General features: G+C 42.2%; 1 protein-coding gene across 1 annotated transcript in view; it reads right to left on the bottom strand.

The window, feature by feature from the left end:
* The window catches only part of tfb1m (transcription factor B1, mitochondrial), a 66,644-nt gene extending 48,859 nt beyond the window's left edge, over positions 1-17,785 (bottom strand). Inside the window, exons 1-6 of the mRNA XM_080415217.1 lie at positions 17,756-17,785; positions 14,895-15,015; positions 13,244-13,395; positions 7,751-7,859; positions 6,672-6,823; positions 5,310-5,429 (exon numbers count right to left, since the gene is read on the bottom strand). Of these exons, the coding sequence (XP_080271343.1) occupies positions 5,310-5,429; positions 6,672-6,823; positions 7,751-7,859; positions 13,244-13,395; positions 14,895-15,015 (654 nt within the window). The 5' untranslated portion in view covers positions 17,756-17,785. The remainder of the gene's footprint in view (positions 1-5,309; positions 5,430-6,671; positions 6,824-7,750; positions 7,860-13,243; positions 13,396-14,894; positions 15,016-17,755) is intronic.
* Positions 17,786-18,360: the final 575 nt, after the last annotated feature.

Raw genomic sequence — 18,360 nt, 5'->3', positions numbered from 1 at the left:
TGAAAAATATAGGAATCGTTAAAGATAGATGCTTTATTGTCCTTGCGGAAATTAATTTTGTACCAAGCAGCCATCAGGATACAAAAAAAATAATCACAAAACATAAAAACACAATACATTGAGAACACAGCTCCTCTCTTACAAAGAGGAAAATAGAAAAGGCTACCAGTCAAAGGGAACCGTTAAGGAATCGGACCATTAAGAGGGAATCGTTACAATCCTAAAGGATCTTGACCCTCGTCTTTTTTTGATCGAGGCAACAATCCATGTTTGACACAGCGAGGCTGGGTCACTGGCAGTGACAGTTCATCTCGTGGTGGCACTCTCTCGCTTGAGCTGATTTGTCAAGAGAATTCCACCCCCTCTTCCAAGAATTCTGCATGTACGTAGTACGTACCGCGCACACACACACACACACACACACACACACACACACACACACACACACACACACACACACACACACACACACACACACACACACACACACACACACACACACACACACACACACACACACACACACACACACACACACACACACACACACACACACACACACACACACACACACACACACGACTATAGCCAGCCTCTCAGCTCGCTCCATGCCATCATGACAAGAGACATGCCAGGAATCAACAAAAGGACTGGGGGACAATTCTAATTCCATTTGAACAAATCCCTGCGCAACCGCAAGACAATTACTGATCTGAAAGCTACAGAGAGAACAAGATAATGCCGACAATTAGAACACTTAGCCGATTTACCGGCTGTACGTAATGTGTGTGTGTTCCGTCTAAAAAACACACACACACTGACTGCACACTGAGAGAGAGAGGGAGAGAAAGACTCTATTTCGTCTCTGTCGGGTGGAAACCTCATATGTCCAAAACCGTTACTTTTAAGGATTCAAATAAAAAAAAAAATCATCAAAAGTAGCAGATCTACAAGCTCGAAACGCGTCGCTTCGCGCCACGTTTCGAGCTTGCGGATCTGCCACTTTTGACGATTTTGTGTGACGCTGTAGTATGATCAATTAGGGCGTTAATTTACGGGAAAAAAAACACAAAAAGATAGAATATGGAGATAAGAGGTTTCTGCCCCGACAGCGACCATTTTTCTATTACCATCGTCTCCTCCTATAGTGACCCGTCCGCATGGAACCCTTATTATTATTATCACGGTCATCCATCGCTTATGACAGCGAAGGGAACAATATCCCATAACGCCTATTTAATTACAGCAGAACAGCACACCATAACCACAGGGCTGGAAATATACTCCATATCGCTTTACTGCATCTTTGAGAAGACAATATAGAACTACTGTGCTGTATATATATATATATATCTGACAAGACAAAAAAAACATTGTTATAAGCCCGTTTTCTCCTGTGCCTTAAACGCAACCTCTCTACCCCCAAACCGGTCCATAATTTTGTCTCATAAATCAAGCGAGACATTTTTATTGTTCAGCCAATTTGTTATTAGCGTTGTGTTTACCACTAAACAAGCCAGACACAGAGAGAGAGAGACAGACACAGAGAGAGAGAGAAAGAGAGAGAGATACAGAGACGGAGAGAGAGAGAGAGAGGAGTGCCTTATTAATGATACGGAATGACTTATATGTAAGGCTTTGCTCAGAGTCAGACTACAGGCGAATCTCTGTTTCTCAATAATCTTCAGGGCTGATGCTGTCCATGCTATAATTCACAAGTGATCACATTGGATTTGTGTATGCAGACGTCGTCGTCTAATATCTGCATTGGTTGCTGTGGTAACGACGAGTCAACGTAACGACATAGGGTTGAGTAATGCTCAACTTATGCTCTGTAGTACAACTGTGCCGCTTACACCAAAAAATAGCCTATCTGCAAGCTCACAACGGGTTGTGTTGCGACGTGTTGTGAGCTTGTAGATCGGCTATTTTCGGCGTGCGACTAATATAAGTATAAATCAGGCTTCAGTGTCGGGAGTGTCCAGACTCAGACACACATCTTTACACATCAGACTTGAAACGCATATTCAAACCACCTGGGAATGTGGTTCAAATGTGATTTATAGGACCACAATGGAAACAAGTCTCCAGGACTTTTTTTGTGTTTGTCTTCTTTGCCATTTTTTACTATTTAAAAAAATTAATTCAAATAGTTCAAATAGACAATCTACAAGTTCACAACGTGTCGATCGTAGATCGGCAAGTTGAACTATTTGAAAATGTTTTTAAAAATAGAAAAAATGGCAAAGAAGTTTAGGGATAATGGGTAGGACACCGGCGAACATACTGTAGGGCCCCAAGTGTTTTACTGTACTTCCGTGCTGTTTACATTTTTGACTAATAAAGTATTCAATCAATTAGCCACACACACACACACACACACACACACACACACACACACACACACACACACACACACACACACACACACACACACACACACACACACACACACACACACACACACACACACACACACTTCTCATTTTGCCGTTCAACCTTCATAAACGATCAGATTCCATTCTGGATATAAGGCTGAAAACCTGATCTGGGCTGCCAGTCTAAAAAGGGGGGCATCATGTACATAATGCATGGATGATGATACAGTATAGCATTACTGTAGTCTCTGTTCTGTCCGCTGCCCGTCTTTAATAGGAACGCTGTCAGTGAGAGCCCTGCTCATCAAAGACCCATCATTTCTCCTAATGACAACAGCTCTCTCCCAAGAACCCACTCAAACACACAGGGAGATGGTCTCTGGTAGCGCGTGCGTGCGTGCGTGCGTGCGTGCGTGCGTGCGTGCGTGCGTGCGTGCGTGCGTGCGTGCGTGCGTGCGTGCGTGCGTGCGTGCGTGCGTGCGTGCGTGCGTGCGTGCGTGCGTGCGTGCGTGCGTGCGTGCGTGCGTGCGTGCGTGTGTGCGTGTGTGTGTGTGGGCTACATATTCATCTAAAGCAGTGGTTCTCAAACTTTTTCATGTCTGTCAAGGACCCCCAAATTGATATATATTTATCAGGACCCCCATCTGAAAATGTTTTGTGCCAGGGACCCCCAGAAGAGAAAATTTATGTAAAGATTTTTTTCCTAACAAAAATATTTCGATATTTTCAAAAAAACATCAAAAAACAAATTGCAGATGTACAAGCTCTCAGTGAGCTTGTACATCTGCTATTTTTTTAATAGCCAACGTATTGGATAAAGTGGTTAAAGCGATTGTACTGCTGTATTAACTACTTTAGCTGGGGACCGCCTGGAATCCCCCCCCAAGGACCCCTGGGGGTCCCCGCGGACCACAACTTTGAAAAACCACTGATCTAAAAAACACACGTTACGTGCCAAGCGAGCACGCTCCAAACCCATTAGGCGGACACATTTTGACACGCGCGCACACGCATGTTGAGACGCGGCGCGCGTGGAGAAAGAAAGAAAGAACGCACAGATGATATAACAAGACGACTGAGGCTCTGCTGTGTGTGCTGAGTGTGATGAAATAATCATGGTGGCTCCATCTCTTCTTCTTCTAACAGAATGAACAATCAGGCCCGCTGCGCTCCATTCACACTGTGCTGTCTCTCTTCTCTTCCCCACACATGGGATTAAATATTTACCCATGCACACAGCACTGGGACCTCCTAAAGACACTTCCAGCGGGGCCCTTAAGCCTAATTTACTCCTCCGGAAGTACGGCGGTGTGTCGCAGTGCCGAAAAGAAATGATATTTAAGCCTAATTTACTACTCCGTAGTACGACGGTGTGTCGCAGGCTAAAAAGAAATGACATTTAAGCAAACAATGCGTCTTTAAGCAAAAAAAGCAGCTTGAAGTCAACTACTTTCAGCTAGCAATGCATCTTGGATTATAAATTAGCCACTTAAATACTGTATACTTAGTAGGTCGGCTCTTTAGTTAATTGGTCCACTGTTTTTTTATCCCTCTACACCACCAAGTCTCTTCACAGGTTAAAAAAACACATCTACAAGCTTGTTGATCTGCTATGTTTCCCCTATTTTAGCCCCAAAATAGTGATGCTATATCCTGTAAACGCCAAAAGATAAGAACATAGTTTCATTTTCACAGGACACACGCATGTGCGCGCACACGCACACACCTCTCTTGTGTTACGTAACGGCGTAGCTCTTCCTGACACCAGTGACACACACACACACACACACACACACACACACACACAGGAACAGGCAGAGGGACCTAAACCAGAAGCAGCGCTCTACTCTCTCTCTCTCATCATTATGGAGGAGCCTCATCTCTCAAATACCCAGCAGGCATCATTACCACCCAGAAAGGGTCCTGAGATGGGGCCGACACAACATCGCATCACAGCCTCAAAGACCCCCTTGTAGTGTAGTGTGTGTGTGTGTGTGTGTGTGGGGGTGTGTGTGTGTGTGTGTGTGTGTGTGTGTGTGTGTGTGTGTGTGTAGGGGGTGTCCCCCTATTATGCAGCACTAGTGTAGATAGACAGACAGACAGACAGACAGACAGACAGACAGACAGACAGACAATCTACAAGATCACAATGTGTCATGCGTTGTGAGCATGTCGATCTCCTAATAAAAAAAGAATAATCGTGAACAGTGATGTTGCTAGGTTTTTATTGCTAAGTTGCTAGGTTTTTATTGCTAAGTTGCTAGGTTTTTATTGCTAAGTTGCTAGGTTTCTATTGCTCTGGTGTTTTCTTTTTACAAAGTGGTATTCTCGTATGCTCGTGTCGTCACCGAAAAAACGATCCGAAAACAGCGTCTCCTGCGTCAAGAGTTTCGGTGCGCAACACTGCCGTACAACGAAGTATACGCACAGCCAGCGGGGAGAGGGAAGCAGGGAGGGCGAGCCAGCCCCGCTGCATGCAGAGAGAGAGAGAGAGAGAGAGAGAGAGAGAGAGGGGGGCAGACACTCTCTGGAGAGAAGGAGACGAATCCCACAAGTGCATTCACGGGAATGTCCCACATTATAAGAGCTGAATTTGTTCATAACGTAGCAGGATAAAGTTGTATGTGTCCCGTGGACGCCAGGATGGTTGGTTTAAAAAACATTAACTTTCTTAAAAACATGCGTCAGAAACGCAGGACGCAGGGCTAGCAGCATCACTGCTTGAACATGAACAACACAAATCTTGTATAAGGGTCCCTGGCACATTATGTTTTCAGATGGGGGTCCACGGACAAATACATATTAATGTGGGGGTCCATGAAATGAAAAACTAGAACCACCGTTGTAGATGGATAGTGTCTGTCTGTCTGTCTGTCTGTCTGTCTGTCTGTCTGTCTGTCTGTCTGTCTGTGTGTGTGTGTGTGGTCCTACCTCAGGTTTGGGGACGAAGGCTCGTCCAGGGATGGTGAAGCAGTCATGGACGGAGCACAGATACTGGGCCATGACGGACAGACGACTCCTCTGTCTACTGGAGGTGCTGGCCGTCAGACGCTGCACACACACACACACACACACACACACACACACACACACACATGCACACACACACGCAGACAAGACACGGAATATTTTTTTTTTTAATTAATTCAATGCACGGCGACAGTATCTCCCTATTAAATTGTTGCTGTCGGACAGAAACATCTTATCTCCATATTTTAACTTTTTGTGTTTTTCCGTAAATCAACGCCCTACTTGATCATACTACAGCGTCACACACAAAAGTATCAAAAGCAGCAGATCTACAAGCTCGAAAGCGGCGCTTTTGAATTTGAATCCTGAAAAGTTACAGTTTTGGACACCCGACAGAGACGATAATAAAATTGTTGTTGTCGGATGGAAACCGTTCATTTAAAAATAAAAAAAACATTTAAATAGTGGCAATAGCCGATCTACAAGCTTGTAGAACGGCTATTTTCCACTACTTTTGTGCGACGCTCTAGTATAATGAAGTAGGGCATTAATTTACTAAAGATGAGGTTTGTGCCCAACAGCATGTTTTGTAAATCTGGGTTATTCACTGGGGCAACACGTGTACTGTACACACACTTCTCCTTTGTTACAATTTAATAATATATTAGAACAAGCAGCACTTCATTTTGTACCTTTGTTTAAAACAGGTGAGTTCAATTAATTATGACTCAAACATGTACGCTGAAAACGTGGAAAATTGCTTATGTAGCCGTTTTTTTCACAAACAATTTGGAATAGTGAAAATAGAAGATTTACAAGCTCACAACGCGTCGCGATGTGATGCGTTGTGGCTACTATTTTCACTACTTTTGTGTGACGCTCGTGTATGATGAAGTAGGATTATATAACCTTTATTTAACCAGTGAAAATACAGTCTCTTTTACAAGCATGCACTGGCCAAGATGCAGGATACACACATTCCATGCTATAATACATAACAGTCAAAACAAGACAAGACAAGACAAGACAAAAAGACATACACACACACTGACTACCAGATACAAATCAAGCCGATAAGCATTAAAATAAGCAATACTGTAAGAGCACATAACTTTGCAAAGCTGAATATATACAATTCAATCATATAAATACTATACAACCCTGAGAATGCAACACAAAGAGAGAGAAAAGAACCACTAAGAGCTAAGAGACATTACCGTAATTTATGAAAAAACATAAAGAGTTGAAAGGTGGAGAATACAAGGTTTCTGCCCGACAGCGAGGAAATCATGGTGCATTGTGGGTGGTGAGCGTTCCTCCTACCTCCGCCACCTCCTTCTGGAAGGTGAGCGTGAGCCGCGTGCGTCCGTAAGCGAAAGGCCCGGTTCTGTTGGCCATGTTCTCCAGCCACTTGATGATCAGAGGAGTGGACACGCTGAACGGCAGATTCCCTATGATGTGGAGGTTAGGTGGCTCTGAGAAACAACATAAAGTACGTATGTTAATAAACCATAAAACAGGACGGTAAGTGATTTACTTCCCTTAACCCATGAAGGCCTGAGGCGATTCTTTAAAATGTTTTCAACAGTTTTTTGAAAATGGAATCTAAAAATGTTTTTTTCAAGATTTTTTACTTAATTTAGCCAAATAAATCTAAAGTGACACAGATGCGTTCCAGGTTAAAATAAGTGTTAAATAGCTCTATATTGTGATAGTAATCTTTGCTACAGTATAGAGTGAGTGTTTGTTCAGTTAACAGGGCTAATAACCAGCTCTTTAGTAAACAGAAAATGCATTTTCAGATCGGGATACCAATCTCATCCAATCAGGAGAGAGAACGCATACAGGATTACAGGATAAACAAGTGAAATTTTAAGTGACACAAAGAAATGAGCAGTCAACATTGGAACACTATAAAATTGAAGCTGATAAATGGGTACTCTCTCTGGCTAATTGACTATGGTTAATGACTATGGCACTGACAATGGTGCTGACTATGGTTAACGACTATGGTACTGACAATGGTGCTGACTATGGTGCTGGCCATGGTGCTGACTATGGTACTGACAATGGTGCTGACTATGGTGCTGGCCATGGTGCTGACAATGGTGCTGGCCATGGTGCTGACTATGGTACTGACTATGGTTAATGACTGTGGTACACTGTCACTGCATTAACATACAGTGCATTAATAACACAATGACACAGCATTTGTGCATTATTTAACAACATACTACGTACAGAGCGTTAATAAACGTGATGTCAGTGCAGTGTTTTGCTATGATGTAGTGCCATGAACACACACACACACACACACACACACACACACACACACACACACACACACACACACACACACACACACACACACACACACACACACACACACACACACAACTCACTGTCCTCCCAGGCTGTGGTGATGTTTGAAGGGAAGCCCCGGTCCATTCTGTAGGTCAGTATATCACCATGGACAATCCTCACTCTCTCTGGTGCTGCCTCAGACAAGAGCTGTGGAGATACACACCATGTCAACAACAACAAAGTTAACCAACCACTTTAGTAGATCTGACAGTCTATCACAAAATATGTGCATCACGTCATGACATCATGACCAAAATAGGAATGCCAGGTTGAAAGTGATTAAATGAACCACTTGGAACCCCAGCACACCTATTCTGGGGTGGAACATTCACCAAGAAATGGCAGATCAACGCGCTGTGAGCTTGCAGATTGGCTATTTTTAGCGAGGAGATTGTTGTATACTAGACTGAAAAGAAAAGCGATCCAAGTAGAGTTGCAACTCTGGTCTGTTTAAAAAAAAAACAAGAATAGAGGGTTTAAGTGGTTAAGTTATACTTTATTCAGGGTTCCCACACATTTTTAACAATGAATTTTCTAAACCTTTCCAAAGTTTTTTTACCCCATTTCCAGGCCTATAGCAATCATATGATGCAATAATGAGGCTCTTACTCCAGTGCGCTATCAATGCCCCAAAACGCATGACGTTCTGTATACATTAGATCGCACTCACACAGCTCTACATTTTACCATGTTTACATAACAGTATTTCACATAATGCTACACATGTTTTTATGAACAAAATCAATAGCCAAAAACAATGTGTATCCAAACATTTTCCAAAACATTCAAAGGTTTGGAATTAATCAAATTTTGATTAATTCCAAACCTTTTCCAGGCCTGGAAAACTGTTAATTTCAAATTTCAAAATATTTCCAGGAATTTCATGACCGTGGGAACCCTGTTTATTGAATCCCCATGAGGAAAGTCATCCTCTGCTTTGAGCCCATCCTAGGAGCAATGTTCGCGCCCAGGGACCAGCTCCAGTCCCTGGAACAAAACATTTTGAGATGGGGGGGTCTGCGGCCAAATACATACTGTATCTAAAAATGTTTTCTAAATCCTAACAGTATGTTGCTATATGAGTGGTGCTCCAACTTTTCCATGTCAAGGACCCCCAACATGATCCGCCGCAGACCCCCCATCTCAATATATGTTGTTCCAGGGACCCCCCAGAAGCAAACGGGACTCCCTCTTTCTTTGGTGTGTCACCCAGGTGGCGCCTAACCTTAACCCTAATCTCACAAACACTATGCCTAACCCTAACCCTAACCTCACAGAAACTATGCCTAAACCGAACCTCAAAACCAGTCCACCTGGGCGAAACACCGGGAAAAGAGAGAATCCGCACCTCAAACACCTCCCCGCAGGAGTCATACACTGGCAGGTGTTTGAGCAGAGCCAGAAGGATTAATACAAACAGTTACAGTACACACAGGTGACATTGCTACAGCCTAAAGTGCTTTTTCAATGACCCTGCTGTGACCCCGGGACGTCCCGTGGATCATGTTGCAGACCGGATGCATATGGAAGGTCTCCATGGAGTAGACCGTTATATAACCGTTATTGTTTTTATTGTTGTTGCTATGCATTTTATGTCTCACTCTCCCTTTCTCATCTCTCTCTCCCCCTCGCTCTAAATTCACTTCCATGGGGCTTCATTGGCATGGGAAACGTACGTTTCCATTGCCAAAGCAAGTGTCAAATAAAACAGAAATAAAATAAATGTATGTATAGTCAAGGATTCAAGAGTGGCCTGTCCACTTTTTTTTGGCATCTTCGACACTATATTGTGTCAAATGAACTTGACTACCTGTACCATGGACTTGTTTGAGATTGTGCCACCGTGGCACCAAATTGCGGTGTTCTTGTTCTAGATTGCACTGTTGTACATAGACAGATATGTATTCTTTGTCCATAAAATAAACTGAACTGATATAGCGCTACTAGAATAAGGAAATGTATAAACGGAGAGTGTTTCAACTTTGCAATCAAATTTCAACTAGGTAGAAAACTAAAATAATAAAATAAACTGACTTGGGACTTAAAGGATCTACACCAGGAATTTGAAAAAAATATTTATATATTGTTTATGTCCCTCAAATGTTTTTCAAAAGGTTTGAGCCTAAATCAAGCCTCAGATATACTCATTCCAACTAACTTCTCTCTGGCTTATTAAAGCACTTTCACCTGCAATACCACATTGTACTGTTTGGCACAGGGCGCTTTTGAGCCAGTTTGTATGCATGTTATCTCCTGGTTCTGTGTGAAAAAGTAAAAAAAAAAGAAGTCAGTTTGGCCTGTTTTGAGACCAATTTACAGAAAACCCCAGATATGCTGTGAAAGCCTGAGTGTTCAAACTGGGGTGTTTTTTGGGATAGAAGAGAGGTAGGGGAGACCAAAAACACACAAAAAAGAAAAGAAAAGTAAAAATTCATGGTGTAGTCCCTTTAAGAAATTGCTTAAACGTATTTGCAGAGAAATTGTGAATTTGCTTTTAGGACAAAAATGTAAATAAGGATAACATTAACAAGATAAAATCATAGCAGCAGCAATTTTTCAAATGCATTTAACGTTATCTGCTCTGCTTGTACTGTGTATACAGTATATACAGTAAGTCTATGTACAGAGATGTAAACTGGGTGCATAGTACAGGAAGGAACACACGTATATGATCGTCAGCCTCTTCTCTCTCTCTGCCAACACTGTGGAGGCAGATGGCTGCCCACCCACCCAGAGCCTGGTTCTGCTCAACGTTTCTTCTTCTTCCCGGTGAAAAAAGGGAAGATTGTCCTCCTCGCCGCCACCGCTGCCAAGTGCTTGCTCATGCAGCGGGCATGTCGGGTCTCTGTAGAGCAGTGCTTCTCAACCCTTTTCATATAATCAAGGGCCATTATTTATTCTGCATTTGAGCCACTGGACCACCGTGAGATGAGATTTAGCCTCTCAAGACCCCAAGACTTAGAATATTTTGTTATCGTTGGACACGATTTTGTCCACAATTCCATGCTGTATTGATGTGGGTACCAATAGGAGAGATAACAGGCAAAACGTTGATCAAAATAACAATTATTTAATTAGTAATGCAGATATGTTAAACAACAATTTCACTCTTGAGAGTGTAAAATGAAACCAAATGGACCCTTTATGGGTCCATTTGGTTTCATTTTACACTCTCAAGAGTTAAAGATCTACTATAATGGTCAATTTGGTTAACAACTCTCCCATCATTTTGCTGGGGACCACCTGGAACCCCCTCAAGGACCACTGGTGGTACCCGGACCACTGGTTGAGCACCACTGCTGTAGAGTATGGTCCCGCTATGCACCTGCTCTACACGTAACATGTAACTTGTTACGGTTTGGCACTATACAAATAAAACTGAGTGATTGCTTGACATTTTCCTCTGTACAAACGGACATCTACTAGCCTGGTTCCAGACGAATCTGCCAATGCAACAAAAAAATCACACCCAGTGTGAAGAGAGTGGTGCCTTTCATGAGTTCATTTCATTAGTTACTTTTTACAGACTTTGATGACTTCAAAGTATTTTTACTCATTTTAAGTACTTTAAAATGTTTTTACTCATTTTTACGTGTTGTTACTCATTTTAACATCTTTTAAGTATTTTTACTAATTTTAAGTATTTTTACTCATTTTCAGTATTTTTACTCATTTTAAGTATTTTTACTCAGTTTAGGAACTTTAAAGTATCTTTACTAATATTTAAGTATTTTTACTCATTTTAAGTATTTTTACTCATTTTAAGTATTTTTACTCATTTTAAGTATTTTTACTCAAAAGTGTGTGTGTGTGTGTGTGTGTGTGTGTGTGTGTGTGTGTGTGTGTGTGTGTGTGTGGGGGTGTGTATAATTAGTGTAACTGGTTGCATCTTTGTGTTGCAATCAGCCGCAGCTGTTGAGGCTGTGTTCAAACAGAGAGGCCGTGCTCATACGGACACACAGACAAAGTCACTCCTTGGAGTGGCTAGCACCACTCAAAAAATTGCCCTTGGCATATTTAGGTGTGGCCCCTCTCTATAGACCATATTCACACGGCGGCCATATTGGAATTTAACATTGAAAGTGCTGCCACCCGGGGTAGCTACTTTCATTGACTTCATAGAAACATGGCCGCCGTGTGAATATGGTCTATAGAGATGGGATTTCTCTCCCTCCGAAGTTGTGATGGACCAATCACGGCCCAGTATGCAAATATGGGGCTGGTTTATTACCAGAGGCATTTTTTGAAAATGCAGGTTCCACACAGAGATTCCAGACTAATATCTACGCAGTGATATTAGTCTGGCCATTCCAGGCTAGGCTAGACATTTACAGCAGTGGTTCTACATTTTTTATTATTTTTTTCAGGGCCCTCCAGTTTGGTATGCATCACTCCCATAACCCTGAGAGCGTACAAATGGAACCAAATGAACCCGTAAAAGGCCACGGAGGTTGAGCACAGCTTCACTATAGCTTTCTGAGCCCGCATGCACGTGCCGCCCACATGCACGTGCCATGCCACGCACGTTTGTGCCCGCGAGAAATCCTTCAAACTTACCTACAACAATAATAGCGTATCGATCGAAAATAGCCATTCACACCGTCTTACAAAAGCTGCCGAGTGTCAAACAGCGCAAATTAACATAGGAATGACCCTGGCCTGCTGCATTTCAGTGATCTATTGTGTTACCTGGAGTAATGTAGGCCACTTTTAAAAGAGGCATACTGTAGCTGTCAGATGTTCTGAAGTTCACAGATGAACGTTTGGGTAACAGTGACAGATGGATTCATGAATTAACTAAATTTGTAGAGCTCTGCAAGGTAAATGCATCATTGTAGATGACAACACTATAAAGTATCCCCAATAAGCAAGTACAAAAAAGAATACAATTTGATTTATATTCTGGGTTAGCAGGGCTACATATTTAAAAAGGGTGTTTCAATTGGCGACCGCGCGTACATGCGCGTGTGCACGTGAGCGTGACATAGCACCCCGCCAGCTAAAATAAACCGTGACATCCCTGCGTAAAAGGGTCCATTTGGTTCATTTTGTACACTGCCAGAGTAACAAACATTTAAGGGTCCATTTGCTTTCTAACTGGGCACCACCTGGAACCCCCTAAAGCAAGTGTTCCCAAACTTTTCAGGCCGCGACCCCCCAAAATAATCATATTTGAACTGGGGACCCCCCCCCCCCCCCCACACACCCTGACAAGCACTTGTAGGAGTTGAGGCATTACATTTTGTTTGACTCGGTTCCACAGATAAATGGTGTGAAAATAGTCGCACTACAAGCTCACAACGCCTCGCGTTGGTATTAAAAAGGTCTTAAAAATCCTTAATTTATCACTTTATAAATGTGCAGATATACCCTGTATACACTACAGTATGTTGGTTTGTTTACTGTTGAGTGAGAAAACAATGTTGCACATCAAGCTAATCATCTGGGGACCCCCCCCCCACCCAAATCATTTGGGGACCCCCAGTTTGAGAACCACTCCCCTAAAAAGGACCACAGATCTACAGTTATACCTGTAACCCCGGGATGAAGCGGGAGTCCTTCTCCACCACCAGCAGGTCGGTGGCGCCGGCGTTGAGGATGGAGCGGGTCAGCCCCCCCGGCCCGGGGCCCACCTCACACACGTGGGCGTCTCTCAGACTGCCCGCCTGACGCACTATTTTGTCTGGAGAGAGAGAGAGAGAGAGAGAGAGAGAGAGATGGACGGATGACCGAGAAACACAGTTAATGGAACTGAATAATTTAATATGAAATTATAACACCAGACTGACTCAGGGTTGTACGGCTTGTTGAATTACAACACTAGAAGTCTGTGGGAACCCGATGCATCATTTTAGAAATTAGCCAGTTGTTTGACGGTTTACAAGGTCTTTATTAAGAGTCTGGGATTGAGATTGATGATGCGACGCATCTACCTCGCTATGACGAAGTTGGGGGACACATTAATCTAACGCACACACAGTCACCTTGTCCCAAGGACATGAAAGCAGATCAGACCTGCACTGCATCACACCCATAATCACGTTTCGGTGGCGAGAGAGAGAGAGAGAGAGAGAGAGGCGAGGGAAGAAGGGAGCTGGCGTGCAATTGACTCAGTCTGTTCACATTAGCAGGAGTATCTGCTCAGTGTACTAGTCTAGTCCACCTTACACAAAGAGCCTGTCGCTTTCAATGGCTACGAACAAGCCCGTGTGTGCCGGGAGGCGCTGCCGCGAGCTTAAAGGAGTAGTTCACCCAAAAAAGTACTTATTTTCTAACCGTTACACACCACATGATGAAGCCTTGAATTCATGGAGATTTTTGGGGGTTTTGTCGCATTCCTAAGCCGATAATTTGATGACCGGCGGAGTCTCGGGTAGGAGACTCAAAGAGTCTCCATTGAGTCTCCTATTGACGGATGACCCGGTCATCAAATTATCGGCTTAGGAATGCGACAAAAACCCACAATATTCTCCATGAATTCAAGACTTCATGGCGTGTGTAATTTTTTGGGTGAACTAGTCCTTTAAGTGCAGGATGATGCAAATGCACTGTTGTGTCCTCAGAGCAGAGCACACGCACACGATACTGTATGTATGTACAAAAAAGTGTAGGATGATGCAAATACACCGTGGTGTCCTCAGAGCAGAGCAGAGCACACACACACACACACACACACACACACACACACACACACACACACACACACACACACACACACACACACACACACACACACACACACACACACACACACACACACACACACACACACACACACAGTATGTACAAAATACAGTGGCTGGCAGGTGTTGGTGCATTGCAGCTAGAGAGAGAGAGAGGGGGGGGTAAAGAAAGAGGGATAGAGAAAGAGAGAGGATGAGAGACAGAGAAAGAGAGAGCGAAAGAGAGACCCAAAGACAGAAAGAAAGAAAGACAGAAAGAAAAGGGGAAGACAGAAAGAAAGAACAAACAAAGAAAAAACTAAGATAAACAAAGATAGAGAGACAGACAGACAGACAAACAGAGAGAGAGAGAGAGAAGGATAGATAAAGAAAGAGAGAGGGAGAATGAGAGACAGAGAGAAAGAGAGACCCAAAGAAAGGAAGAAAGAAAGAAAGAAATAGAAAGAAAGAAAAGGGGAAGAGAAAAAAACAAAAACAAAGAGACATGATGCCGACTGACCTGTCAGCTTCATGTCCAACAGGAAGTTCTGTGACAGCTGTTTCTCAGCTCTCAGGTTGTACAGTTTGATCAGCTCTCCTATGGTGGGCAGCGGAGGCAGGCGGAACCGAGAGCCCGCCATCTGGAATTGATTGATTGATGTACTTTATTTAGTAAGACATGAGAACAACAGTACATGGAAGTACAAAACAAGGTCTACTAAACTGGAAGACTCATAATAAAGCACTAAGCTTGTTTAAAATGAGATCCCCATGCACACAAATCATGATGACATATAAGAGACAGACAGATATACACACTACTATACAGAACGTCATACAATCAGCTTACTTGTATGAAGAGTGAAAAATATGTACAGGAAGACGCTCGACAAAGCCGGGTGCACCACGGTGCCAAAACGGCCACTCTACAAGTTCACAAACGTGTGAGCTTGTAGATCTGCCGTTTTCGCTGTGCAAAGTCAGCGCGACAAGTATGAAACAGGACTTAAGTGGTTAACTCTGAGAGTGGAAAATGTAAGATCTGAGGGATCGCATTAAAGCAGGGGTCTTCAACAGGGGGTCCGGGACCCCTAGGGGGTCCTCAGAGTTACTACAGGGGGTCCGCCAAATCTTTGTGTGATATGATTTTTTATTTTACCGTAACCACTTGAACCCTAGCATCCCTTTTCTGAGGAGAACTTTAGCCAAAAATAGCCGATCTACAAGCTCGTAGATCGGCTATTTTTGGCAAAGAGGCATAGGTGTAGAGGAGAGCAGACCACGTAAACAAAAAATGTTGAATCTGAAACACAATTTTATACAATATAGAGGGGGTCCCTTCTTCATCTCTCTCTCAGCTAGGGGGTCCTTGGCCTGAAAACGTTGAAGACCCCTGCATTAAAGGCTTTAAATAAGTGAAGTCACATTTGCACAGGTGTCAAATGGAAACATGATTTGTGAAAGACCACAGTATGACAGCTGCACACGATGACAAGTAATTACCTTGTGACAATAAAGAGGACTTTCACTCAGCGTCTTATCTATGAGCATAAAGCTGAAAGGCCATTTGCACAGGATTAGGTATGGATTTATTTGTGGCTTTTGGGCAGATAATGATTCTTCTTATGGTTGAGTTGCAGTCGTCATTCTCTAGCTTAATTTTTTTTTTAAACAATGAAAATCCAGTCAAGCAAAGTGAAACATTTTGAAAACTAGTATCACCTGTTAAGGTCGTTTCCCCCCCGTTTCTTTTGTAAGAATATTCTAATCAGTTACAATGGAACTACTGTGTTGATTCAGAATTGGTTATTGTTGTCTTTCAACTGCATATTGATAATAATTTAAGCCACTGATTCTCAACCTTTTACATTTCAAGGACACCCCAAAATACAAGTTTTTTTCTCTAGGGCCCTAATCTAACAAAAATGTTTTATTGTTAGACATGGTTGGGTCTGATATAGTCTGTCATTTGGTCTAGAATGACTTTACTGTCTATGTACTGTATGTACTGTAGGTAATAGGTATAGAGATGACTGTGAAACTCTGATCAAAATAGACATTGTTGTACATTCTCTAGATGTATTTCAGGGTACATGTAATAGTGGTGAAGATTAACTATCAATAATTTAGCTCACCCCCCAATGACCCCTGGGGGTCTTTGAGTGAGTGGGCCCCTTTTGATAACCACTGCCTGAGTTAATATATATAAGCACTTGACACTGGAGTGGTTCATAACATGATCTCTACCCCCACCTAGTGGTGTCAAGGCCAAGTTGCATTTTGAAGTTAAAATATATCTTAATAATTCAATCATTTCCAGCAGCGTCTTTATATATAAAATATAAAAAGCCAAAACTCAGACTTTTAGTCAAAACTTTGTTTGGCTATAGAATAGAGATGAAGAATACACGTTTTAATTTATTGTCTTATACTGAGAGAGAGTCATGTATTTAACAGTATGTTTTATGGGAATGTTCCATTGGACATTAACTCAATTATTCAGATTTAACATCAAGTCAAATATATTAACACAAATCAATACTGTCAGTAGAATTATAGGAACTCAACTTCACTTCATTTCACTTAGACGTTTCATAAACATGGTTGTAGGATCTGTTAATACGCTTACTTGGTTTTTAAACACATCTAACAGAGCTAACAGACCTTTGCTTTTGTTGTGTTAAGTAATTGTAGATTAGAAGGATAAGTTTTCATACAGTTTTTCACACTTGATAACATAAACAAAACATTGGTTAAAAATAAATGGGTTCAAGTTCATTTCCTGTTGCAGAGTGTTGTTCGTACTTTGTAAATATTGCATATCGTCATCAGTAGCTGACAGCAAATGAACTTGAACCCTAAACTGTTCCCATAGCAACGCAATTCCACTGACAAGCACTATAGCCGAAATGTCAATACAATAACACACAGAAAAACCCTAAATAATTCCACTATCCACTCACATGCAAAACAAAAAGCACCTTATTTCGGATTATGGAGATTTAATACCACGTTCTGTAGTGAAAGAAACATTAAAATAAGAAAGAAGATCATTTTATCAGCATGTAGGCTGCTTTCTTATAATTTGACCACACGTGATTAACGTGCATAAACCGTTCTGTGAGCAGCAGTGACATGCATGACAAATGAATAGTATATATATAATACATACTGAAGAAAAGGTTACAGTATTACAACAATAAAAACAACAGTGTAGCCTTAAAGCTAACAGCAAATAGCTTCTAAACTGTTTCTATCTCTTCCTCACAGCTGCTGAATCTGAATCATGACGTCTATAAAAGTCAAACATCAACATGTTAAACCAGGCGATGGAGAAACAAAGACTCTAAATGTCAAAGAGATGAAGATAAATAAACCCACGTTTCTCACCACTGTGGACTGTCCTGCTGTCACTGCTACTACTTCCGCCTTCGTCATCACACCGGCAGCCGAAGAGCCAATGAGCCTTCAGAGATCCTGACTTCGACCAATCACCTGGCAGCGGGGGCGGGACATCGCTTTGCCCTTGAACAACCGGTCCTGTTGTTGATGTAATGACAGGTAACGACCACGCGAGGGAGACATCGTTCAGTCTTCTGTATCATTAAAGAAGCATTGTCTATTTGTTTTTTTAGTTTTTTTCAGTGAATTCAAATAACGCCATTGATTTATGTATTAATCTCCAGAGGGTTTGTTGTATTAATGTCACTACATCTTCAATATACATCCTGCCCTTGCCACCCTGAAATATCCTGGTGGAAAACAGTGGTGGGAAGTTACTAAGTTTACTCAAGTACTGTACTTAAATACAATTTTGAGAATTTACAGGCCTTTTACTTGTAACAGAGTATTTTTATATTGTGGTATTGCTACTTTTACTTAAGTAAAACAGCCAAGTACTTCTTCCACCACTTATGCATTCTCAATAGTATTCAAGAGTATTCAAGAGTCTGAGTCTGTTGTATTAGTATCACTACACATCTTCA

The sequence above is a fragment of the Gymnoscopelus braueri genome, assembly GCF_963280865.1.
Source record: "Gymnoscopelus braueri genome assembly, chromosome: 19".
NCBI classification, from domain to species: Eukaryota; Metazoa; Chordata; class Actinopteri; order Myctophiformes; family Myctophidae; genus Gymnoscopelus; species Gymnoscopelus braueri.
The sequence above is the reverse complement of the archived record's forward strand: the minus strand, read 5'-3'. Positions and strand labels throughout refer to the sequence as shown.